Source organism: Leptodactylus fuscus, chromosome 3 (assembly GCF_031893055.1).
Source record: "Leptodactylus fuscus isolate aLepFus1 chromosome 3, aLepFus1.hap2, whole genome shotgun sequence".
Taxonomy (NCBI): domain Eukaryota; kingdom Metazoa; phylum Chordata; class Amphibia; order Anura; family Leptodactylidae; genus Leptodactylus; species Leptodactylus fuscus.
In genome coordinates, this window is record NC_134267.1 from 165,404,013 (window position 1) to 165,420,595 (window position 16,583).

A 16,583-nucleotide genomic window follows, 5' to 3' on the forward strand; every position below is an offset into this window, starting at 1 on the left:
CGCTGATGTGAACGAGCCCTTATTAACAAATGTTTTGTCTGTTTCTTTTTTTTATGTAGCATGTCCTATTCTTGCACGTCCTTCTTCATAGCAGTGCCTATAGCGCTGTACTGTGAGAGTGGTGAGGAATGTCCCCCCCTCCTGATAGTGCTTGTCTATGGACGAGTACTGGGAGGTTCCTTCCCGCTCTCACAGTACAGCGCTATCGATGCTACTGTGAAGAAGGGCATTCCTGACTGACTGTCAGGAACGCCCTTCTGATGGTGAAGAGCTATGGTACCGGGACCGATAGCTCTTCAACTGGGACACAGATCGGGAAAGCCGACAGTGCGATGAATTCAGCGCACTGTCGGCTTTCTAACGGTATATAAAACCATATGTGCCGCAACTGATTAAAGGTCCTCTTTAAAGTTTATGGGATCAGTAAAAAACAGACAAAACTGAGATGTTCAAAATGGAAACACTAATTCAGTGCGGATGTTTAAAGACAGATTTGTGCATGAGCCTTTAATCCTTTCGCCGCCAGGGGTCTCCGGAAATAATTGCCCCTCTGGTAGTCAGAATAATTTTCACAGTTTTGACAAATAAAAGCCTAAATTGCAACATTAAAAAATCACCCAACCCCCCCATACCTATATATAGTTTTCTTAAAGGGGCTCTATCATTGGGAAAAGTCATTTTTAGATAAGCACTTCCTTGCATAGCCTTTAGAAAGGTTACTCCACACCTACCTTTAGTATGTAAATTGCCTCAGTAGATTTTGAATAAGTCCGTATTTATTGATATGCTAATGAGCTTGGCCTGTGCATCGGAAGTGTCTGTGTGCACTGTCTGCTCTATGTGTATGTAAAGCAGAGATGAGCCATTAGCACAGCAGTCTCTGCTGTGCATACACAGAGCAGACAGTGCACACAGATAGTGCACGGTCTAAGTTCATTAGCATAATTAATAAAAACGGACTTATTCAAAATCTACTGAGGCAATTTACATACAAAAGCTAGGTGTGGAATAGCCTTTCTAAAGGCTATGCAAGGATGTGTTTATCTAAAAATTTCATTTCCCAATGATAGAGCCCCTTTAAAGTAGACTCCTGCAGTATTGTCAGAATGCCTCTTGGTACTGTATACGAACAGGCAGCTTCATGCAATTTTGATTTAAAGTGAATGTTTTATAAAAAAAGAAAAAAATGCAAATAATTGTATATTAGTTACTCAAAGTGGAAACCAAACGAAAAGTTATAAGCACCAAACCTCCTAAAAATAAGAGTTCAACATGTGCAGAGTTCATTCATATCACTAAGGCCTACACCCGCATGCACGTGTCTTCAGAAAATCACTAGAACTGGAAGGAACAAGAATTTAGTTTGAAGCTGGAAATGTTAAAAAAGTAGTACACCACTAAACCCTATATATTTGTTGAAAGTAGATAACCTGAAGATTACATATGTCTCAATGGGTCATCGATAGCCACATCCACCTTCATGCAGCTTTGTGACAAACGCAAATAATGTTTTGACAAAATACACTAAAACATATATTTGTACTTAAAACTCCTATTCAATTGTATATTCAAAAGCAACAGATTCCCAGCTATCAGTATCCCTGTGCTATGCTGAGGAGGTCCAAAAGACCGAAACAGCACTGTCCATAGCTGGGAATATGTTCCTTTTGGAATAGAAATACTAGTTTGGCAATAAACCCTGCATCATGTCAGTAGGCTTATTAACTTAGTCATTTTTTTACCCAGAATCCCTAGCGGAGCAGGAATGACTTGTAAGTCTCCGTACACCTATGTAGGCACACACTCTCCCTAATGTGTATGATTATCCCTTAACCCAAGTAGTCACAGTGGGCGGCTTCAGCGTAGTCACACTTGCTTATCAAACCTCTTGGACATGACTGGCATCTCCCTTGTGATATCAGGGAGGAAGAAGAGTGTGAGGGAGATGTCAGTCATGCCCAGGTGATGAGACTAGGCTGAAGCTTCTCCCTGCCCACCGTGTAACTACTTTGGTTCATTCACATATGGTGATGTCATGCTTCCCACTTGTCTGCCACAGAAAGATTATAGAGAGCATCCACGGAAAGGTCATGACTTCATCCTACACATGACGGGACCAATTTATGGTAGAAAAACCATCTGACAAGCTCTCTTTTATTAAAAAAAAAATGGACGTTTTCTTCCTCTTGTTTTTTTAGTTGGAAGATAAAGCAAAGCCCCCTGATTTACTAGTAGCCTGTATAACTTCAGTTAGAAAATGTGCCCGATTTATCACAGTGCCGGATGCTGGATGATAAATTTGGCATTTCTTTAGACTGTCTATACCACCTTGCAGTTGATTATTTTGAGCAGGAATTGTGTGACACAATTTTGAGGCATCTTTAAGCCAAACCCTTTTTTTTCCTGAAAAGACACACGCAAATCTAATAAGTGAAAAAAACATTAGATGTGCAAAGTTGTCATAAGTTGTGGAAAAGTTGCACCACATTTCCGCCAGCATTTAGTCATAACTCCAGTAGTAAATTTGGGCCAGCATGTTGCTTTTTCCATCCAACTTAAAAAAACTTGAAGCTGTTGGAATCTACCTTCTGGCTTTCTTCCTGACACTGCCGTCAGTCATGACTGATAAACAGAAAGTGTTGCCTCAGTTATTTTGCTAGTTTTACAGTTCGTTCTTCTGATCCTCTGATGGATCAAAGGAATACAATGTAAAACTGCAGTGTAAAACTTGCCTAAAATAAAAAAGCTTAAGCACCACTGAACATTAAAAAGAAAAAAATACAAAGCAAATGCAACTCTTAAAGTTAAACTAAAAAAAGCAAAACAAATCTTAACTATTAAAATAAATGTCTTTTTCTTGCAAACATATTGCTCCCAAAACAATAAAACAAAGTTAAAAAAAACAAACCTTTAAACCATTAGAGGTAGTAAGGGAAACCTGTCAGGTGGTTTGGAACTACTAAACCTTTAGCATGTTGTTATGCAGCTGTAATTTATGGTGAAGTCTAGGTCAGTATGGTTCTGCCGTGAAGTCTAGGTAAGTACGCCTCACTGCCCATGACCGGCATATTAGATGGCTTCATCTGATGTGATGATCGGATTATTGACAGGGCTTGTGGAACTGATTTGCTGAAAAAAGAAAACAAACATTCCCTTTAGGTCAAAATCAGTTTTTATCCCAAAACAAAATATCATATAATTGTGTACTTTTTGCAGACGGTCAAATCCGTATCACTGGGTATCTGGACAAGCTGGAAATCCACGACACGATAAAGAAAACATTGGAAAGGTATCTCAACTTTACCACCTTGCATATTCAATGACTGTAGCAAAGATAAATGCTTTATACTAAAGCCTCACGTAGCGGGCCACAGCAGAAAAGAGCTGCAGGAAAACCGTGGCAGCAACGCATCGTGGTTTTCCCACAGCGCTTTTCACAGAAGTATTCCATTACACCTATAGGGAAACCGCCAACGTTTTCATAGGTATAATTGACATTCTGCAATTTCCAAAACTGCAACAGTTTTAGAAATCGCAGCATGTCTGCCACGCGTATTCTTCCACAATCTGTGGATAAGTTTCACCATGTGGGGCCCCCGCCTTAGTTAGAAGGTTGTGGACAAAGGAGGGGAAGCGCAACTGATAACAACTCCCTCTAATCTGTGCATTGTGGAGATTATAGAGTTAAAAAATACTGCACCCCGCAGATGAGAATAGCTATTAGGGTAGTGTCACACAGTGTTCTAACTATAGCATAGGTGAGACCCCCGATGCTTTCACTTACAAATTGGTGACAAACTGATTAAAGGAATTTTACTGTCTCAGCAAATAAAGGCTATCGTCTGTATAATAAAAAGTTAGACAATTTTCCAATATACCTTCTGTATCAATTCCTCATGGTTTCTTAGATTATCATTCCTTCTTTTTACTTCCAGTGGTTAAATATCAGTCCATGGTCATGTGATGAACACAGAGGTGTACAGTTTGTTACAGTCACAGCACAGTAACCAGACATCTGACTGTAACGAATTGTACACATGTGTGTTCGTCACATGACCATGAACTATCCATCACATGACCATGAACTATCCATCACATGACCATGAACTATCCATCACATGACCATGAACTATCCATCACATGACCATGAACTATCCATCACATGACCATGAACTATCCATCTCATGACCGTGAGCTATCCATCTCATGACCGTGAACTATCCATCACATGACCGTGAACTATCCATCACATGACCGTGAACTATCCATCTCATGACCGTGAACTATCCATCACATGACCGTGAACTATCCATCACATGACCATGAACTATCCATCACATGACCATGAACTATCCATCACATGACCATGAACTATCCATCACATGACCATGAACTATCCATCTCATGACCGTGAGCTATCCATCTCATGACCGTGAACTATCCATCACATGACCGTGAACTATCCATCACATGACCATGAACTATCCATCTCATGACCATGAACTATCCATCTCATGACCATGAACTATCTATCTCATGACCATGAACTATCCATCTCATAACCATGAACTATCTATCTCATGACCATGAACTATCCATCACATGACCATGAACTATCCATCTCATGACCATGAACTATCCATCACATGACCAGGAACTATCCATCACATGACCAGGAACTATCCATCACATGACCACGAACTATCCATCACATGACCACGAACTATCCATCACATGACCACGAACTATCCATCACATGACCATGAACTATCCATCACATGACCATGGACTGATTTTTAACCACTGGAAGTAAAACGTAACTCGTAGCAGCAGAGATCTAGAAAACTGTTAGGAATTGGTACAGAAGGTATACAGAAAAATATTATAATTTTTCACTATACAAACAACATTTTACTGAAACTGCACAATTCCTTAAATGATGAACCATGAGCTCTTGCTGTTACCATGTGGCTTGTACTGAGGAATGGCCCCTAATCAAACAGTGGCCATGTTAATGGTCATCTTTATCACTAAGCTTCCCATTTTATGAGCTCCATAAAATGACGTGTCCTGCTTGTTGGCAGAAAGCCACAGTTACAGGGACTTCTCCTAACTCAGCTTAAATACAATGAAGAGTATTTTTTGCCTGCTTTACTTTTTCCGCGTCCTTTGTTAATATACTGTACACTTTTGCTATTTAAAGTCAGCATGAATGTCAGAGAATAAATCACGAGCAGGACGTGAGGCTTACCACCCTTGTGGCACACTGTCTATCAGCCACTGTCTGTCATAGTCAAGTAGATAACCAGCAGAACACAGGGAGCAGTCAGCTTGTGTGCTGTGGTTTCAGTAAGCTGAACAGAATCAAGGATCCATTTATTGTAATAAGAAGTCTGCAGTTGGAGACTGACAGCTTTGTGCTAGGGATTACGCTTTTCTTTGTATTCCCTTCAATATAATATTTCATATTGAAATCTGGATTGGGGATTGGAAATTCCTCACTGTATGAGAATGCAATGCAATGCCCATTAATTACCCGCTGATGGTGCCAAATCTCAGATCACAGCTGCCACAACATCAAATGCAAAAGGTGCAGGTTTACAGGAAAACATATTACACAACCCTATAGAAAAAAGAAATGGAAAGTGAAGTGAGGGCATTCATCCTTCCCTGACCATCATGTAGCTGAAAGCTGCAATGAGACCTACACAGGGAATGAAGTACAATGTTATGAGTCCATTGGGGGAAATGATCAAGACCTGCGTTATCCATAATCTTATTTTTTTCATTTAATTTATTTTATGCTTACTTGTATAGCGCTATCATATTCCTCAGTGCTTTACGGACATTGTCTGTCACTGTCCCATATAGGGCTCGCAATCTACATTCCCTATCAGTATGTCTTTTTGGAGTGTGGGAGGAAACTAGAGTACCCGGAGGAAACCCACGCAAACATGGGGAGAACATACATAGTCCTTGCAGATGTTGTTCTTGGCAGGATTCAAACACAGGACTCCAGTGCTGCAAGGCTGAAGTGTATAATTCCTGTTCTGGTGGAGAATGCACCTAACTTATAAGGAGACGTAGGCCTTATAAATTAGCCACATCCTTTGGCACTTTGTGTGCTCATAGCTACAAAAATGGCATAAATAATGATGAACCTCGTAGGGCCGATGACCCTGCCCTTGGCCTTCCTTTTTGTAAAGTAGAGAGGATGAAGTAAAGTGTTAATGATGTTTTAGGCCACTTTTGGCCCTGTTCAGATTACAAGGCCATCACTATATGTCTTTGATCTGGAGCAGTGTTTCCAAACCTTTTTAGTCTAAAACCCTAAACAAAGTGCAGCAATAAACCATTGCAGAAAAAAACCCTTGTGGAAACGCAATATGGACTTTCTGCCCCTATCATACCCAAATGGAAAATTCCACAATATTTTTTGAAAATACTGCTTTTCCACTGCAGGTTTTTCTGCAGTGTGTGGATAGGAATAGCCAGAATTCCATGCACGTTGCAGGTCCTGTAAAAACCAACATTTTATTTTTTGTCTTGGTGTTTCTGCCAGAACAGAAGCACTGAATTTTTTCAACATGAGGCTTCAACCTTAGTTCAGCTTTTGAATTTTCAAGTGGGCCATACATTTGCTTTACTTGTAAATTTAGAAAACCTTCCCATAATGCCCACACAGCACTTATAAAACTTCACCTAGTACTGCATCTGGTCCCCAGACACCATATAGTGCTCCCCAGTAGTCCCCAGGTTGGGAATCTCGTATCTAGCGTATTATAAAAAGGATTGTTCCAAATTCATTGCAACTCCCCCATCATGTGATCTATCTTCTTTGACCATTTTAGGTTTCTGCTGGGAAAATAAAACTGAAAGTTCTCCAAAATCCAGTTCCAGGTAAATAGAAATGACTGATAGGAAATGGACATGCTGGATGAGATATGTAACTGTGTGGTTTGCTGAGTAGGAGAAGACTTGTTGCTTTAATAATATTTCTAATGTTGCTTCAGAATATTGCCAATCTTAGTATATAAGACAAGTATTACATATAAAAATGCCTCTTTGACATCTTTCAGAGATTAATTATGTACAGTGTTGTTACTTCTCTCGATTGCTTTGTGAAAGAAATTATTTTAGATAAAGTGCCTGATCTGAGTTAAATAAGGGTGCGATAAATATATTGTTCTCCTGTTTTGTATATAGAACATCCCAGCATACAGTGTTTGTCTTGACACAGAAAGGTTAAATTTATCATTGTCAGGGGTACTTAGTCTTCAGGGTCATAGTTTTGCAGTGATCATCCAGTGTTAGGTGGTATAGTCAATACTTATTTACATACATTGCAGCTGTGTGATATAAGCGATGATGGAATAATACAGTACTTAGCTGTGGTTCTTAGCAATGGTACCCTATATGTGAGGAAGGGCAACTGTATGATATTTGTCAGACACATCTGTTTAACATATTTTTATATTATGCTCTTTAAAAATAAAAGCCGTACTGTGGTTGCTGTGGGCACCAGAAGCAGTCGTTTTCATACATCAGCCCAAACTTTTACTCGTCTGCACAAGAACCTACAGTCCTATGAAAAAGTTTGGGCACCCCTATTAATCTTAATCATTTTTAGTTCTAAATATTTTGGTGTTTATAACAGCCATTTCAGTTTGATATATCTAATAACTGATGGACACAGTAATATTTCAGGATTGAAATGAGGTTTATTGTACTAACAGAAAATGTGCAATATGCATTAAACCAAAATTTGACCGGTGCAAAAGTATGGGCACCTCAACAGAAAAGTGACATTAATATTTAGTAGATCCTCCTTTTGCAAAGATAACAGCCTCTAGTCGCTTCCTGTAGCTTTTAATCAGTTCCTGGATCCTGGATAAAGGTATTTTGGACAAACAATTCAAGTTCAGTTAAGTTAGATGGTCGCCGAGCATGGACAGCCCGCTTCAAATCATCCCACAGATGTTCAATGATATTCAGGTCTGGGGACTGGGATGGCCATTCCAGAACATTGTAATTGTTCCTCTGCATGAATGCCTGAGGATTTGGAGCGGTGTTTTGGATGATTGTCTTGCTGAAATATCCATCCCCGGCGTAACTTCAACTTCGTCACTGATTCTTGAACATTATTCTCAAGAATCTGCTGATACTGAGTGGAATCCATGCGACTCTCAACTTTAACAAGATTCCCGATGCTGGCATTGGCCACACAGCCCCAAAGCATGATGGAACCTCCACCAAATTTTACAGTGGGTAGCATGTGTTTTTCTTGGAATGCTGTTTCTTTTTGGACGCCATGCATAACGCCTTTTTTTATAACCAAACAACTCAATTTTTGTTTCCAAAATGAAGCTGCCTTGTCCAAATGTGCTTTTTCATACCTCAGGCAACTCTATTTGTGGCGTACGTGCAGAAACGGCTTCTTTCTCATCACTCTCCCATACAGCTTCTATTTGTGCAAAGTGCGCTGTATAGTTGACCGATGCACAGTGACACCATCTGCAGCAAGATGATGCTGCAGCTCTTTGGAGGTGGTCTGTGGATTGTCCTTGACTGTTCTCTCCATTCTTCTTCTCTGCCTTTCTGATATTTTTCTTGGCCTGCCACTTCTGGGCTTAACAAGAACTGTCCCTGTGCTCTTCCATTTCCTTACTATGTTCCTCACAGTGGAAACTGACAGGTTAAATCTCTGAGACAACTTTTTGTATCCTTCCCCTGAACAACTATGTTGAACAATCTTTGTTTTCAGATCATTTGAGAGTTGTTTTGAGTAGCCCATGATGCCACTCTTCAGAGGAGATTCAAATAGGAGATCAACTTGCAATTGGCCACCTTAAATACCTTTTCTTATGATTGGATACATCTGGCTATGAAGTTCAAAGCTCACTGAGGTTACAAAACCAATTTTGTGCTTCAGTAAGTCAGTAAAAAGTAGTTAGGGGAATTCAAATCAATAAAATGATAAGGGTGCCCATACTTTTGCACCGGTCAAATTTTGGTTTAATGCATATTGCACATTTTCTGTTAGTACAATAAACCTCATTTCAATCCTGAAATATTACTGTGTCCATCAGTTATTAGATATATCAAACTGAAATGGCTGTTGCAAACACCAAAATATTTAGAACAAAAAATGATTAAGATTAATAGGGGTGCCCAAACTTTTTCATAGGACTGTATATGGTGGAACATAGAGTCCCTTCAGTTATGTATTACCCAGATGTAAGCACTCTGTGTCCCACAGGAGAATATCTTCTTAGGCTGGTTGTAGACGACCGTGCTGCAACCGACCTGTTGCGATTTAAAAGCACAGGCCGAACATGGGGGACACGGGCATGTCCTTATGTGTTGCCCAAGCACGAGCCATGCTTCTGCGGCTCCTCTCTTTAAATGAATAGGAGCCACAGAAGCACAGGCTGCAAAATAGGACAAGAATAGGACCTGTCCTATCTGATGCAGCTCAGACACAAGATCGTGAAAATTACAGTCATGTGTAAGGGCCTATAGAAAAGAATAGGTGATTGTGCTCTCGGTGAAATACACAGATAGCACACTGACCCACATCACGGTCGTCTGCAACCGGCCTTAATAAGACATCTGATGCTTTACATGGGTTATGTAAAATGTGCAAGAAAGGTATAGAAAGCTCAGTCTCATTCAAGTGAAGGGGACTAAACTTGAAGCATCTTTCTTGGCTGCTACACAGTGTACACAGCTGTATTGTTCTGTGACTCCAAAAAAACCCCAAACAGCTGATCGAAAGGCTTGCTGGGAGTTTGATCTCCGCAGACCTAGAAATGATGACCTATCCTAAGGGTGAGTTGTTAGTGAAATCTCATCACCCTTCATTATTCTCTGTATTGTGGTATACAGAGGTGCAACATTGGTACATGCTCAATACAACCTGAAATCTGTACAGAGCTGTAATATGGCCGTATTCATGAGGCTTAGTGGCTAATGCACATATCAAAGATATAAAGTTTCTGTTACTAATGTTGCTTTAGTGGAATATAACTCCTGTGTAAGTAATTCAGTAATGTAACCGTTACACACATACAATGTGTTTCTCACCATCCGAGGAGACTAGTTCTTGCTCGCCAAGCTATTTTGGTTAATTAAAGCTAAGATATACTTTCCCTTTAATTGCTGAACAATTAGAGAATGTATGCGGTCACATTACAGTCATTCATCAGCCTCGCTGGAGGTTTTAACTAATTCTGTCCTCTAAGTAAATTGGTCCCATATTTCACTTGCAGATATGAGTTCCTTCTTCCATTAGTCAGATGCACTGTGATTTATTCCATTTCCATGTGTTGGCCTCTTGTCAATAACCAAACCTGTTAAATTAAACTAATGCATGGCTGCGTATGTTGACTAGTGAGTTGTGAAGGAACAAATATTGAATAGTCAAGCTTCCGTTAATCGTACGCTGCACATTGTAGAATAATTTGTGGCTGTGGATTGCCGGTAAGTGACGTGTTTCTGCCAGAATACAGAACACTTAATACATAACAGGTGATTAAGTGCTTTCCTAAGTCTTCTCTGTTTTTCTATTCACATGGCTTGATCTGTATTGTGCTTTACCTAGAGCCTGAGAAACAAAAGACATTATCAAAGACTACTAATATCTCAGCTACGGAGAAGCCAAAAATCAAAGGAAAACCATGTGGACAGTGTGAAAGTAAAAGTGCTTTACTGGTAAGTGGCAATTAATGGTTAGTTAGTGAAATTCCTTTAATCCAGTTGATAATCTAAAAAATCTGACAATCCAACCATTTTTACCATCACTCAGTACTCAAAAATTCTTTATTTTGCAAATCAAAACCAGTCCATTAATCCAGAATGAGGGCGGGTTCACACCAGCTCCTGGTCTCCGCTTTGCAGGTTTCCGTCTTCTGTTTGAGAAACTGGACAGCAGATGGAAACGGGTTTAGCTGAAAAATGGGATAAGGGGAAGGGGAAATTACAGCCCACACGGAAACCCGGAAAAATATTCTAATAGTTAATATAATGTCCATATATGTAATTCATTTGGACCAACTCACGGTCCTGGAGAATTCACGGATGGAAACCGGCAGTCAGTTTTAAAACCCGTTCACTTGAATGGGTTTGCAAAGTGACCGCCCAAGAGTGTCTCCTGCCTCTCCGCGGCAAAACGGTTTTTTTTAACTGCACACAAAGACGGACATGCAGGACTTTGTGTCCGGTTAAAAAAAAACAAAAAAAAACACAGTGGAGACCAGAAGACACTCACGGGCGGGCACTGACTGACAGGTTTCCGTCTCCTGTCCAGTTTCTCGGGCAGAAGACGGAAACCCACAATGCGGAGACCGGGTGCAGGTGTGAACCCGCCCTAATCAGATTCTGACATCAAAAGTTCTTAGCGTTTTAGTAAGTTATAAAGCATATGTCCTCTATCATAATGTTTCTAATTGATTGCATTAAGGGATGTAGTACAGACTTCCATAAACTGCAGGCTGTGCTGAACTGAGTGGCACCCTTCTCCTATCGCGCCTATCGTGCTGTACAGTGTGAGCGGGAGGAAAGCCCCCTCCCCTCCTCATAATACTCGTCTACAGTGCCTATTGTACTGTACAGCGCAATAGGCACTGCATTGAAGAAGGACATTCCTGACAGACTGTCAGGAACGCCCTTCTGACTGTAAATAGCTACGGTACCAGGACCGAAAGCTCTTTACCCGGGGCACAGATTTGGAAAGCCGACAGTGCGCTGAATTCAGCGCACTGTCAGCTTTCCAGCAGTATATAAAACTGCCTGTGCCCAAATCGGTGAAAGATCTTCTTTAAACTGGCCTAACATATTAGAATTTTGTCTGCTGAAATGGCTGATTTTAGCCGTTTCAGTCAATGATCAGCCATGAACATACTGGAAATGTTTGTTCATGATGGCCAATGACGCGCACCATCAAGTATATTGAGCTTTTTAGGTATTTTTGTTCATGGTTGGCTGAAAATATCTGTGCTTAGCATGGTCATCTGCTTTTGTCTAATCATCCGGTTACTTGTACAGGCTCTCTGCATAGATTTTTTTTTTCAAGGATCTACCCCCTTGGATGGGCATGTGAGAGTAGTCTAGCTACAAGGGCAGCCTGCAGCACAGACTTAGACAGTCTCTGCCAGGTTTTAACAGCTAAATGCCCAATTATAATTATTGAGAAAAACGATAATCATTCTTGTGATACTGGAGTAACGCTTTAATGAAATTAAATCATCCAATGTACATTCATTGTGAAAACTTTACAGAGGCCCCATTTTAATTTCCATCTTGTCCTCCTGGAAGTGAAGTTTCTGCTGTAAGCTTTGGCGTTCCAGAACAGCCTCCGTTGGCTGGGAGCCTCCTCCCCATCCCTGTGTGATTGTGACAAGTGTTAAGGATGTGGCTGCCTGGTTCAATTCATTGGCTAATCAAGTCTCCTTTGTCTCCAAATGAGCTGTGATGAAGAAGGGGTCTGGCTTGGGTAACAAATTGAACCAGACATCCTGACCCCCTTCAAGCGTATGACCGAAATACAGCCAAAGCCAGTGCTGGAACGTCAGAGTTTACCAGAAAAGCTTCACCTCCAGGGCAACGTGGCAGGTGGCAGGGAGATTGGATAATCTATAACTCCTAAACGCTACAGATTTTCAATTACCTTACAAAAAAAAAAAAATCACAAATGACATTGCTACATAAATCCATCCATTTCTAATAGATCATTGCTCCCAAAGATCTCAGATCTGTTTCTCCCTGGACTTTCATCCTGCTTTAAAATTGCAGTTTTGTAAGTATCAAATAAAGATTTGTCTGTTTGACTTTGCACTGAGATCCACAAAGGCGCCCTTAATGATCTTTTTATGGCACCTTCCCAAAGTTATAAGATTGCAGCAGTAATCATATTTCTTTTTACAATGCTAGGGTGCCTGGTGCATCTGTCTGTGTCCTCTTGGTACATAGATTTCATTGCCAGTAGACATTTTAATTACCAACAACAAAGTAAATAACAATATAAGGAACTTTACTACACAGGCTCAGTACTGAGGTAACTTCAAATGAGCGTTTGAGGTGCGCTATGGCATTCTTTTATCGAGACGCTCATTCATTCACCATTGAAGTGACCGCAGTATGTAAATAGCGTAGATCAGTCGGCACCCTACGCAAATGATGTAGCGTGTCAAACATTTGGTTAATGTTCCCTTTATCTAGAGGTGGATATTTCACACTGAAAGCTGAAAATCCTGTCCCAAGTTAATGACTGAGCATAAATTGTAATACATATGCTCCATTAGTCAGTGTTAACACATGCATTTATTATAGACGTACATGATTAGAAGTAGGATTGTATTTTTTTTTTTCTAAACTTAAGGATAGCATAACACGATTGGACTACAGGTTACAGATCAGGTTAAGAATTTCAGAAACAGACAATTGATAAAGGTGTGTTAATTTAATAATATCTTATAATATCTCTAGCTGTGTACAGGCAGCACTTCTTGATTAGTAAGAACCAACCTGGCATATTGTCATGAATGAGTCCATTAAAGGACAATCTGTGAGTTAAGAGATCAGTTTTGGGCTGAAGCCCCATGTTGCAAAAAAGACCCCCCCCCTCTTTACTACAACATAGTAGGACCTCATGTCTTAAAGTGTTTTTACCCTTTTGTAAAGTGCCACTAGAATATGCCATCTTTATGATAATAATGAGTCTGACCTCTGGGACCCTCACATCCTGAGAGTAAAGAGGATGCAGGACTGAATTATTGCTGCAGCCCCTCACTCTTTTTTTTTTTTGCACGGTGTCGCTGGTGCCAAACCGCCAACTGTGCAAGAAAGTGCAGCACAGCTCAGTTCAATAGAATGTGTCTGGTTACAGTTCTCCATACAAGCAAGTGAGCAGGAGCGCTGCTGTGGGGGTTATACCTGAAAGGGGATGCAACATTTATTCACTACTGCAGTCCTTTCATTCATGGGATTGGTGGTTATCCATGAGGCATAGATTCCTTATCATAAAGTGATGCCATATCCTTGTGATATGCCATTACTTTCTAAGCTAGTAATGCCCCTTTAAATGCAGTCATAATGGTAGACTCTAGGATAATGGATACATGTTTTTTAACACATCAAAACTTATCTTTGGTTTTAGACTTTTTTTTTTTTACTGTAGATCCCCTTGCCCAGGTAGCTTGAACCTGCTATCATAAGATTGCTTGTAGCATAGATTACAGTACAACTGTATTGCAGTCTATGCATTGTTGTATAACTACCAAGGTCTGCTTGAGGCTCCCAGCTGCCATATTAACTGGAGTCTGGTCGCATGGGAACAGGTGTAGGCATAGGGATGTGTGTGTGCAAGGGGGGGATATCGGTGGCCCTATAATGTATATGATTAGAAAGAACTTCGATTGTGATCATTACTGCCGGATCTACACTGTATAATACAGCAGAAACCTGGGAGTTATAGCTCTGCTTGTGAGCGAGTGCCATACTGAAAGATCCAGCAGAAGTGGCAGGACAGACAGGGCATAATGTCAGACTCTTTAAGGCCAAATGAATTGAATTAATTTGATTAATCTCCCAGCTCTGTCTATACAGAATAGGTTTGCCTACACTGTTGGACAGAAGAAATAAATGGGGATGTTAAGGGAAATGAAGAAGGAATCTATTTATATTGTTCAACCTCCCTGATAAAAACGTGTAATTTGGCTTGGAAGCCATTATCCAGTAATAAAGGAGAGTGATTACATATGGCAGCTTTGGCATTTCCATTTCATGAATCAGCGTGTCAGTCAGAAATATGGGCAAATGGATTCACTGGTTTGGAGACCCAATTCACAAACTTCAAGCTTAAAAGATGGCGAATTGATTTGCACTTCCCTAGCAAAGAGTTGGAAACTGAGAATGGTGGAGAAAATACTGAATCAATTCCCTCACATCTATCTATCTCCTATCTATCTATCTATCTATCTATCTATCTATCTATCTATCTATCATCTATCTATCTATCTATCTATCTATCCATCCATCCATCCATCCATCTATGGATATCTATCTATCTATCTATCTATCTATCTATCTATCTATCTATCCATCCATGTATCTCCTATCTATCTCTATGTATAGTAAATAAGTGATGGTCACCAGGCCTGTGTATTGGATAAACCTGATGATTAAAGGTGGCCAATAACAAATAGGATGTAGCGACATTATTTTCCTAGGCCCTGACTTCGGTGTTGCTCTCGGAGACAGTGACATAGCTTTTCTCTTGAGTATTGTGCTGCTTCTCTGAAGCGTTTGACCTGAGAATTCTTGAGGTTTTTGCTGATTATCTCGAGCTCATTGTATAATTTAACACTTGTGCAGAATTCCTCGAATCTGTGGTCAATACAGTAATTTGTTTTTGTTCTATTCAATGCTTTCCACCAAAGATGTGTTTGGAGTGCGGAGAGGATTACTGCACTGCATGTTTTGCCAGATTCCACCAGAAGGGGGCATTGAAGCTACACAGAACAATGCCCATACAGGTACTGTCAGAGATGCTATATAAACGTACTCTACCATTGCGTATTTGCCGTTTAAATTAATTTTTCATATTTTTCTTAATGCAAAGATTTGATTATGTAAATCTAGTTGTTTTCCTGTTTGTATTTAGCTCTACTAATAAAAACACGAGTGTAGTTTCATCGCTCTCTAGTCATTTTGCTGTAACATTTGGAATTGTTTTGGCGAGATTTAATCATGCATGTATTTCTACATGAGTTACAGAAACATATCATAAATCATTGGGTGTATTGTCAGATTATTCAACAAGCATGTATTGCAACTTAATGTAATAGCTGCATATTGAAAGCTTGTTTCTAGGTTTTTTGTTTAAAAATTTCTTTCGGAGATGTGCCTCGGGGTGTGCTATTAAAACTGTAATTTTATTTAGAATTCTACATTTTACAGCCAATTTTTCCCAGACTGTGGCCTCTGTTGAAGTGAATCGAAACCTTAAAAGAATGAGTTTGCATATGTAGCTCCTTGGCCATAAATGTAACAAATTTTTCCTTAAGGGAGATACGTCGTAAAGACAACCTCTCTCCATATATAATACTAGAAAAATCCACAGCACACCACTTTATCTAGCAGTCTGAGGTTTATTCACATAATGTAAAGCATCTTCATGGCAAGCATAAACTATGAACAAATGGATCATTTAGGTATTATGTAGGTCCCCAAATGTTTTGGTCTAGTTGACCTTCCTCAGGGGGTACCAATTCTAAGAGCCCTGTTGTGTGGAACGACGCGCTATCGTTGGCAACCACCCACCATGTACCAGAGTAACATCTGATTTATACAATGACCTCTCTCCATATGACCTGTTAGAAAATACATAGTCATCAAGAGGGCTCTGGCGAAGCTTGGATGTTCTTTTTTTTTTCTTTTCTAAATGTAGATTGTGATCCCCACATAGAGCTCACAATGTACATTTTTCCCTATCAGTATGTCTTTTTTGGAATATGGGATGGAAATCCATGCAAACACGGGGAGAACATACAAACTCCTTGCAGATGTTTTTTTGGCGGGATTTG

The 16,583-nt window shown here is 40.0% G+C and overlaps 1 protein-coding gene across 1 annotated transcript in view; it reads left to right on the forward strand.

Moving 5' to 3' along the window:
* ZBBX (zinc finger B-box domain containing) overlaps positions 1 to 16,583 on the forward strand; it is a 138,427-nt gene that overhangs the window by 22,723 nt on the left and 99,121 nt on the right. Inside the window, exons 4-7 of the mRNA XM_075268719.1 lie at positions 3,217 to 3,289; positions 6,852 to 6,900; positions 10,604 to 10,713; positions 15,438 to 15,533. Coding sequence (XP_075124820.1) covers positions 3,217 to 3,289; positions 6,852 to 6,900; positions 10,604 to 10,713; positions 15,438 to 15,533 — 328 coding nt within the window. The remainder of the gene's footprint in view (positions 1 to 3,216; positions 3,290 to 6,851; positions 6,901 to 10,603; positions 10,714 to 15,437; positions 15,534 to 16,583) is intronic.